The sequence below is a fragment of the Lolium perenne genome, chromosome 5, assembly GCF_019359855.2.
Source record: "Lolium perenne isolate Kyuss_39 chromosome 5, Kyuss_2.0, whole genome shotgun sequence".
NCBI classification, from domain to species: Eukaryota; Viridiplantae; Streptophyta; class Magnoliopsida; order Poales; family Poaceae; genus Lolium; species Lolium perenne.
Window position 1 is genome coordinate 122,054,469 of NC_067248.2, and position 9,262 is coordinate 122,063,730.

At 60.5% G+C, this 9,262-nt stretch overlaps 1 protein-coding gene across 1 annotated transcript; it reads right to left on the bottom strand.

Moving 5' to 3' along the window:
- Positions 1–2,807: 2,807 nt before the first annotated feature.
- Positions 2,808–4,535, bottom strand: LOC139831579 (uncharacterized). Its single transcript, XM_071820877.1, has 4 exons — positions 4,501–4,535; positions 4,160–4,293; positions 3,737–4,075; positions 2,808–3,499 (listed from the first exon to the last, which is right to left on the bottom strand). The coding sequence occupies exons 1-4, from the start codon at positions 4,533–4,535 to the stop codon at positions 2,916–2,918; spliced, it is 1,092 nt and encodes a 363-aa protein (XP_071676978.1). The 3' UTR covers positions 2,808–2,915.
- Positions 4,536–9,262: the final 4,727 nt, after the last annotated feature.

The window sequence follows — 9,262 nt, forward strand, 5'->3', positions numbered from 1 at the left end:
TTCAGCGCCCGCCTATTACCTTAGCGAAGTGCTCTCCCAGTCGAAGCAAAATTACCCCCACTACCGAGAAGGTCACCTACGGCGTCTACATGGCGGCCAAGAAGCTCAAGCATTACTTTCAAGAACATCCCATCAGGGTGGTGGCAACAGCGCCTTTGGCGGAAATCATCGGCAGCAAGGATGCCAACGGCCGGGTTGCCAAGTGGGCCCTGGAGCTAGCCGCCCACACTATCCTCTACGAGCCACGCACAGCCATCAAGTCGCAGATCCTCGCGGACTTCTTCGTCGACTGGGCTGAGATGCAGTACTTGCCGCCTGTGCCGGATTCCACGCATTGGAAGATGCACTTCGACGGCTCGAAGATGCGCAACGGCTTGGGAGCCGGCATCGTCATCACCTCTCCTAAGGGGGACCGGCTGGACTACGTCCTGCAGATCCACTTCGCCGCATCCAACAATGTGGCGGAATATGAAGCGCTCATTCACGGGCTGAAGCTGGCCAAGGAGATTGGCGTGCGTCGCATACTGCTTCGGCGACTCCGACTTGGTCATACAGCAAGCATCCGGCGACCGGGACGCGAAGGACGCCAATATGGCCTCGTACCGCTTCCATGTCCAGCAGCTATCCGGCTTCTTCGACGGCTGCGAATTCCACCACGTGCCACGAGCAAACAACGAGGCGGCTGATGCCTTATCCAAGATTGGCTCAACCCGGCAAGCCATCCCGCCGGGTGTCGCCTTGGCGGTTCTCAAGAAGCCGTCCATCATACCGTCACCGGACTCGGATTCAATATTCGTGCCGGCTGACCCAGGGGCTGCTCAGTCCAACCCGGGGGCTTCATCGCCCAAGTCGGGGGCTAACAAGCCAAACCCGCCGGCTAGCATGCCGAACCCGGGGACTTCTCAGTCCAACCCGGGGCTTCATCGCCAAACTCGGGGGCTAGCAAGCCGAACCCGCCGGCTAGCAAGCCGGACCCGGCGACCATGCGGTCGAATCCGGAAGCTCCCACGCAGAGGCCCTGTTGATCAGCGTATTCGAGATAAGATGCGTACCTTCATGGGCACAAGAATTCCTCTCCTACCTCACCGACGGTGTGCTGCCTGATGATAGAGTCCAGGCCAGGCAGATTGAGAGAAGGGCCAAGGCCTACACCATCATCAACCACCAGCTGTACAAACGCAGCGTAAGTGGGGTGTTCCAGCGGTGCGTCGAGCCGGCTGAAGGGATTGAACTCCTACGGGAAATCCATCAAGGAGAGTGCGGACATCACGCCTCATCCAGAGCCATAGTGGCCAAAGCCTTCCGGCACGGTTTTATCGCCGACTGCGCTCAGAGACGCAGAAGATTTGGTGAAGAAGTGCAACGGCTGTCGCCGCTCGCAAAGCAAAGACACCAGCCGGCTTCCGCCTTGAAAACCATCCCCATCACATGGCCATTTGCCGTATGGGGCTTGGATATGGTGGGCCCATTCAGAACAGCGCGAGGCGGCATGACACATCTCTTGGTGATGATTGATAAATTCACCAAGTGGATCGAAGCCAAGCCAATCAAGAAACTGGACGGCTCCACAGCCGTCACATTCCTCAAGGAAATCATTGTGAGATTCGGCTACCCCCACACCATCATCACCGACAACGGCACCAACTTCTCCCAAGGCATCTTCTCTCGCTATTGCGGGGAAATGGGAATCCGGATGGCCCTATCTTCTGTGGCACACCCGTAGTCCAACGGACAAGTGGAAAAGCCTAACCGCTTAGGCCTAGCCGGCATCCGGCCCCGGCTGGTGGAGCCGCTCGAGCGACCCGCCGGCTGCGGGATTGAAGAACTGCCCAATGTGCTTTGTGGAGCCTGCGCACAACGACAAATCGCTCGGTCGGCTTCACACCATTTTTCCTCGTATACGGGGCCGGCCGTCCCGCCGACCGATATCGAGCACGACGCGCCAAGGATCAAGCTCTACACAGAAGCCGAAGCCAAAGAAGCTCGCGAAGATGGAGTCGACCTGGTCGAAGAGGCCCGGCTGCTGGCTGAGTCTAGATCTACCATCTACCAGCAAAGCCTCCGACGCTATCACAGCCGGAAGGTCCAGCCCTTAGCATTCCGAGAAGGAGACCTAGTGCTCCGGCTGATCCAGCGGACAGCCGGACAAAGATAAACTTGTCATCCCCATGGGAGGGTCCCTTCATCGTGAGCAAGGCGGTAGGCAATGATTCCTACTATCTCATAGATGCCCAAGAGGCTAAGAAAAACAAGCCGGACAAGGCTGACGAGGAGACTAAACGTCCCTGGAATGTCAGGTTACTCCGCCCATTTTACGCATGAGAGCAGGAATGTATGTATCCCTTGTATCCCCTTTGTGAGTTATGAAAATGCTTGCGCCAAGAGCGCCGTTTCCGACAAGTTTCTCGCATACTTTACCTTGTTTCGCCAATTGGCTTAAACCCTCTCACGCGGTCGGCTCAGTAACGTGATCCGGTTTCCGACAGCCGGCTTCCGACCAGCTACAGACCGCAACCCGGCTGTCCGGCTGGCGGGAGTAAGGCCTAGGGAGCCGGCACGCGAAAAACGACTAAGGGAAAGAGTAAAAGCGAGTTGACTTGCAACTTTTCATATAAGTGCCGGATTGCCAAATTCAGCTCGTTCGGCTGAAATACTATCGGCCTCACCCAGCGGCCCGCTCTTGATCCGGCGACGGACCGCAAGTCGGACGTACGACCGGCAAGGGCACAGCCAAAGAGTGGGGCGGATGGGAAAAAGCGAACGAGTCGAAAGAAAGCAACTCGGCACATAATTGGTTAACAAACACATTAAAGTGTGGCATAATTAAAAGGCGATAATATTGTCTTACATCTGCACCCGGCATCCCGGGGATTTAATAAATTGTCTTGCAAAAGAACAACTGAAAAGCAGGAAATCTAAGCCGGAGGGGCATCAGTGGAGCCGGCGGCCGGGTCGTCCTCAGGCACGTCTTCCGCCTCCTCATCATCCATGTATTCTTCATCGGATGGAGGAGGGTTCGGGTCCGCGACGAAGAGGGCCTTGTCGACGAAGCCGGCGATGGTGCTGGCTCGAGCAAGGCGGGCGGCCTTGAGCTCAGCCGGGAGCTTGTCCTCCACGCCGGCTCGCCGGAACTCAAGCTGCCCCAGGTCCACCTCGTTGTACCAGGAGAGGACGAAGGACAGCGCCATGTCGGCACCGGCGCGCGTGGCCGACTCCTTCCAGTCGAGGAAGCGGTCCGGCGCCCGCTCCATCGAAGAGATGAGGCCGGAGATGTCTTGCGGCGCCGCCTCCCCAGGCCACAGCATGGGCACCAGCTCTTCGGCCGCCTTCCGCAGCTCCCAGCCGAGCTTGGTGACGGGCTCGATGCGGGCAGCCATGGACGCCAGATGGTCCTCCATGGAGAAGTACTCCGAGCTGCCCTCGCCGGTTTCCCGCCTCCTGGAATCGCGCGCGACGCCAACGGCTGCCAAAGCCGCCTCCTGCGTCTCCGGGAAGGCCGCTGCAAGAAGAAGAAGCAAGTCAGAAACCATCAAAGCCGAAATAAGCTGAAAAATGCAAATTTTCGAAGTCCTAAACCAAAAGGAAAAGCCTGGCGGCAGCCGGCAAGAACCGACTGCCGCCAGCCCGAAGATGAGGGTAGCGAAGAAATAAGAAGTTTCTGCTGCCGGCTACCAACGAAAATCGGCAGCCGACAGCCGAAAGCCGGCAAAGGGAAGGAACATAGAGATGTACTCACCCGCCAAGCCGCGATCAAGCGCGCTGAAATCGTCGGTCCAACGCTTGGCGGTAGCCGTCAGCTCCGTGGACTTGGCAGTGACCTCCTCCTGCAGCACAAGCCGCTGCTTCTCCACCTCCGACAGCCGCCGGCTCAGATCATCCACCTTCTCCTTCTCCGCCGTCCTGAGGGAGTTGAGCTCGGTGATGTGGTTCTTCTCCAGCAGGCGCAGCCGTGTCAGCTCCTGCTCAGCCAGCTTGAGCTTGCCGGCGGCGGATCGGCCCGCCTCCTCGCTCTCGGCGCACTGCGCGCGAGCGGCTCGGAGATCCGACTCCAGCTGCGGGACCTTGGCGGCCTCAACTGCGAGGCGGCCGGAAAGAAATGTCAGCCAACCAAGATTAAAAAAGAAACAACACAGGAAGTCGAAAGAAGCATAGAGCTTACCCTTGACAGCCTCCAGCTCGCGAGCCAAGCCGGCTCGCTCGATCTTAGCCTTGTGGTAGCTGGTCACCACCTGGTTGTACAAGAAGGTGCGCCGCTCCTCAACCGTCCGAAAGAATCGGTTGCTTAGACAAGACCTGGACCGGCTTCAGGCAGCCGGCCCACGTCTCGGAGGGCTACCAGGACAAGAAAATTGCAAAAGAAAAGAAAACACACCTTCTCGGCATCCTCCGGCGTCGCCGGTGGGCAAGGGTCTCGGCGGCCTTGGTCTTGAGGCTGGCCCGATAGCCGGAGAAAAGCATCTTCATGGGCGCCGTGCCGGGCTGCCCCTCCCGGCTGAGTACCTCGCAGAGTTCGCCCGATGCCATGCCCTCTCCATGGTTCCCGCCGAGCCGGCCGGAGTCGGAGGCGGACGGCACAGCCACCAGCCGGGCACCCTTGGCCACATGAAGGCCCTCGCACGGGCCCGCTGCGCCCTCCGTCCTCACCAGCGCGCGAGTCGGCGCCCTCCGTGCGCGCCGGCTCGTCCCTCGCCGGCTCTGCCTGGTCGGCTCGTCCCTCGTCGGCCGCGGCGACGGCGTCGCTCCGGGCGCAGCGGATGGCCCAGCCGGCCCAGCTTGTCTCCGGCGCACAGGCGCCCTCCGGACTCTCGTCCAACTCCACCACGGTGGGCCTGCTGCCGGCTCCGGCCGCAGCGGCGCGGCCCTGCCGCCGCCAGTCCTAGGAGCAGCTCCGCCGGCTCCGGCCCCGGGCTGAAGGCGGCATGCCCCGCCCGGCCCCGGCCGGCTGGGTCCGTAAGAGGCGTCCGGCGCGGGAACATGTCGTCCAGCGTCGGCTGCCGCGTTGGCTCGACCCGCGTGCCGCGATCTGGCGCGGAGGCCAGCGGCACGGCAAAGGAAGAAGCCCCTGTCGCAGCGGCGGCGGCGTAGGTGCGCGCGAGGAAGGCTGCGGCGTCTGCTCCCTCCTCGGCGCGGAAGCGGCGACACCACGCGTGGAGCTTGCCGGGAGCCGCCGCCCTGGGCAAACTTGATAGGGGCCCTAGCCGGATAAACAGAAAGATAATAAGCATAAAAGTAAGGAAAGAAAAGGAATCAAACAAGAGAGAGAGAGAACTCACCCGGCTTGCTCCGGGACCTTCTTCGGCTGATGCCGGCGCTGTTTCTTCGCCCTCGACTCCGCGGCGGCGGTGGAGCCGGCTCTCTTCGTGCCCTTGGGCGCCGAAGTCGCCGTGGCGCTTGGCGGCCTCGTGCGCAGAGGCACGGCGGGGATCGGCCCCGTGCCGGACGTCGCCGGCTCCTCCTCCTCCTGGTGCTCTGGTGAAGGGGGCGGATTGTGCTCCCCCTGGCCGCCTAGATCAGGCGCCTGCGGCAGGTCGTCGTCGCCGGCATGGTCGCCGGCTTGGTCAGCCGGATCGACGAGATCCGGCGTCCACCTCTTCGTCGCCAGGTCGCCGTCCTCGGCGTTCTGGCGCTGAAAAACCTAGAAAGACAGAAAAACATGAGCATAGCCGGAAGTCGGCAGAAGAAAAAGGAAGTCGGCCTCGCAGCCGCAAGCCGGAAAATGGCAAAGACACGAAGCTTACCCGCGCCGGTGGATGGTTCCTGTCGCAGGGCACCAGCCCGTAGCTCCAGTCCTCCGCCAGGTTCGCCTTGGTGATGTGGTTCACCCGGCTGGCCACCTGGGCCTTGGTGAGCGGCACCTTGGACGTCCGGTTCGGATCGAACCGGCCGGACATGTGCCCGATCTTGTGGGCGCGCATCTGGAGCGGCAGCACCTGGCGCTCGGCGATGGTGCAGAGAAGATCTTCGGCAGTCAGCCCGCCAGCGGTGGCTGTCGCCAGGAGATCCCAGAGAAGGTTCACCTCCGCGTCCGGATCCGTCGAGCGGGCGTTATGGCTCCAGTTGATCCGGCCGACTGGAGGAGCCGGATTGAACTCCGGCAGGTTGATCCGGTCGACGAGCTCCCCCTCGTTGCGCACGTAGAAGAATGACATTTGCCAGTTCTTCACCGAGTCGACGGTGGGGATCTTGGGGAAAGGCGTACCAGGCCGGGTGTAGATCGAGGCGGCGCCGCAGCTCGCAGCGGCCGTCGTTGGTCTGCGCCTTCAAGAAGAAGAGCCGGCTCCAGAAGTCGATGTCGGGCCACAAGCCGGCGTAAGCCTCCATGAACGCTACGAAGCAGCTCAGGAGGACGCACGCGTTGGCCGGCAGGTGGTGCGGCTGAAGGCCGAAGTGGTCGAGGAATTGCCGGAAGAACGGCGAAGCCGGCAGACCCAGCCCGCGGTCGAGGTGCGCGCCGAAGACGACGCGCTCGCCGGGCCGCGGCTCAGGCTCCACCTCCTCGCCGGGCACCCGCGTGATGACCGACCGCGGGACTCGCCGGAGGCGCACCAGGCGCTCGATGTCGTCCTCCCGCATGTAGGAGCCCCTCCACGATCCACTGGGGGACGCCATTGACGAGGTCGAGGAAGAAGATGACCAGGAGAGGCTGAACGGCGAGGAAGAACCTTGCGACCGCGGCGGCGACAGCGGCGGCTGAGGACGCTCCGTCGAGACGCGCGGCCCCGTGGCGCCGGATTGGCGGGGTGGCGGCGGCGGATCGGTGGAGATTCGCCCGCCGGAGTTCGCCAGCGGAAGATGTTCGCCGGAGCAGCGGCGAGCTCGAGCGCGCAGAGGATAGCGATGGGAGCAAGAGTGCGAGGAAGAAGAAATGGCAAGTGGCCGCCTCGGGGCGCCCCCCCGCGGCATTTATAGCCACCCGACGCGGGCGGTTGGCCTCCAAGTGGCGGTCGTGGGCCGTAACTCCTCCCACGTCGCCGGATTTACTGCGCCGTAACTGCACCGTAACTCCTCCCACGTCCACGACGGTTACCGAAAACGGCCACACCACGTCGCCCACTACCGCACCGGATCCGGGGGAACATTGATGTGACCAGACGAACCGACCACCGGGCCAGGCGTCAGACCCGTCAAGTCGGGCGCAGGACCCGAGGCGGCGGAGACTCCGGCGCGCCGCAAGCCGGAGCCGGACCAAAAGTTCCACTCGAGCCAAAATTCATCAGCAAGTCGGAGGCGCCATCAGATCTTGCGAGAAAGCAAAAAACTACACAAGTGTAAAAAGCGGCCGGCTGGGAAGCAGCCGGCAGGAACGAGCCGGATGAGGGCGCAGCCGGCTGAATGGAAATTCTCAGTCGGCCCCTCCAAGTGCCGTCTAATATGTTCGAGAAGCCAGGAAAACCTGCCTAGGTCCTTCTGGGCGCAGGACCTTGCCAGCTTCGGGGGCTAATGTCGGGGGGAAGACCCCGGATAGGGCAATGGACGCGGAGCAGCCGGCTGGCCACTGGCCGGCTCGCGGCAAAGGCCGGCTGAGGTGCAGCCGGCTGGCGCCGTGGCCGGCTGGTCCGGAAGCCGGCTGGCTCTAGGTCCTAGTCGGCCTGGCTACGGCCACCAATGCTGTAGCTGGGCCGGCTTCTACAAGCCATATCCGACTGGGGTTTGTACCTCAGACCGACTCGAGGCTGGCGAGTCTTGCACTGGAAGGAACCGGGTTGGTGATCCGGGTTCCTAAAGTCCACGCTGACTCCATCTTCCGTAAAACGCGGGGCACTGTGGAGCAATAGTGCCGCGCGATGGACAGGCCGTCAGGGCTTACGACGATCCGTACCGGCTACAGTGGCTGACGGCGACAGGGACACCTCCTCCATACCGCTGACCGTGGCAGCCGGATGGGACAGGCCACGATGCCTCAACCACTCCTGACGTCACCGCCTCGGGAAGGAGCGGGAGCCGAAGCCGGCCCAGCCGGCCAGTAAACTATAGGGTCTTATATGTAAAGTGCCGGTGCCTATATAAGCCGCACTACCCCCTCTCGTGCAGGGGATCGATCATTTATTGCTTTCACCCACCTACAGAGCTGCCCTGTGAGAGAGACCATCGTCTTCCTTAGCCTCTCAGCGCCAGCCGGACACAGCTCTAGGAGCACCACTGTACTGTGTGATCATCATATACACTCATAGCAGGAGTAGAGGTTTTACCTCCACCGGAGGGCCTCGAACCTGGGTACGTCGCCGTGTCGCTCGCGCCCATACCCGCTTCCGGATACCGCCGTGAGATCCCTCAGGAACCACTTCGATTAGCCACCCTATGGCATATGCCGTGACGATACCACGACAGGCCATGCCTCTTGTGCTTTTGTACAGGGGTACGGTTTTGGTTTCTAACGACATGACCTCTCTTCCTCTTGGTGTCTCTAATGTTTTGAAGGAATTCCGCGATGTGTTTCCGGAGGAGGTACCCGCAGGACTACCACCATTGCGTGGTATTGAGCATCAAATCGACTTGATCCCCGGAGCTTCGCTGCCCAATAGGGCGCCATATAGAACGAATCCCGAAGAAACGAAGAAAATACAGAAGCAAGTACAAGCGCTACTCGACAAAGAATCGTCTGTGCGTTTGCTCTTATTGCAGGAATCACATGCTGGAGGTTTGATGGGTCACTTTGGGCATGAGAAGATGCTACTCATGCTAGCTGACCACTTTTATTGGCCAAAGATGAGGCGGGACGTGGACAGGTATGTGAAGAGGTGCATTACTTGCAACAAGTCCAAGTCCAAGCTGAAGCCTCACGGTTTGTATACTCCTTTACCGGCACCTACTACACCTTGGGAGGATATTAGTATGGATTTTGTGTTGGGTTTGCCGCGTACTAAAAGAGGTCATGATTCTATATTTGTGGTAGTGGATAGATTTTCTAAGATGTCACACTTTATTTCCTGCCACAAGAGCGACGATGCGTCGCATATTGCTAACCTGTTTTTCAGGGAGATTGTACGTCTACATGGAGTCCCGAAGACTATTGTTTCTGATCGTGACGTGAAGTTTATGAGCTACTTCTGGAAGACGCTGTGGAGAAGGCTAGGGACGAAGCTACTGTTCAGTACTACTTGTCATCCCCAAACTGATGGTCAAACTGAAGTGGTGAATAGAACATTGTCACAACTGTTGAGATCCATGATCAAGAAGAACCTGAAGGAGTGGGAAGATTGTTTACCGCATGTGGAGTTTGCTTATAACAGGGCGGTACATTCTACCACAGAGTTGTGTCCTT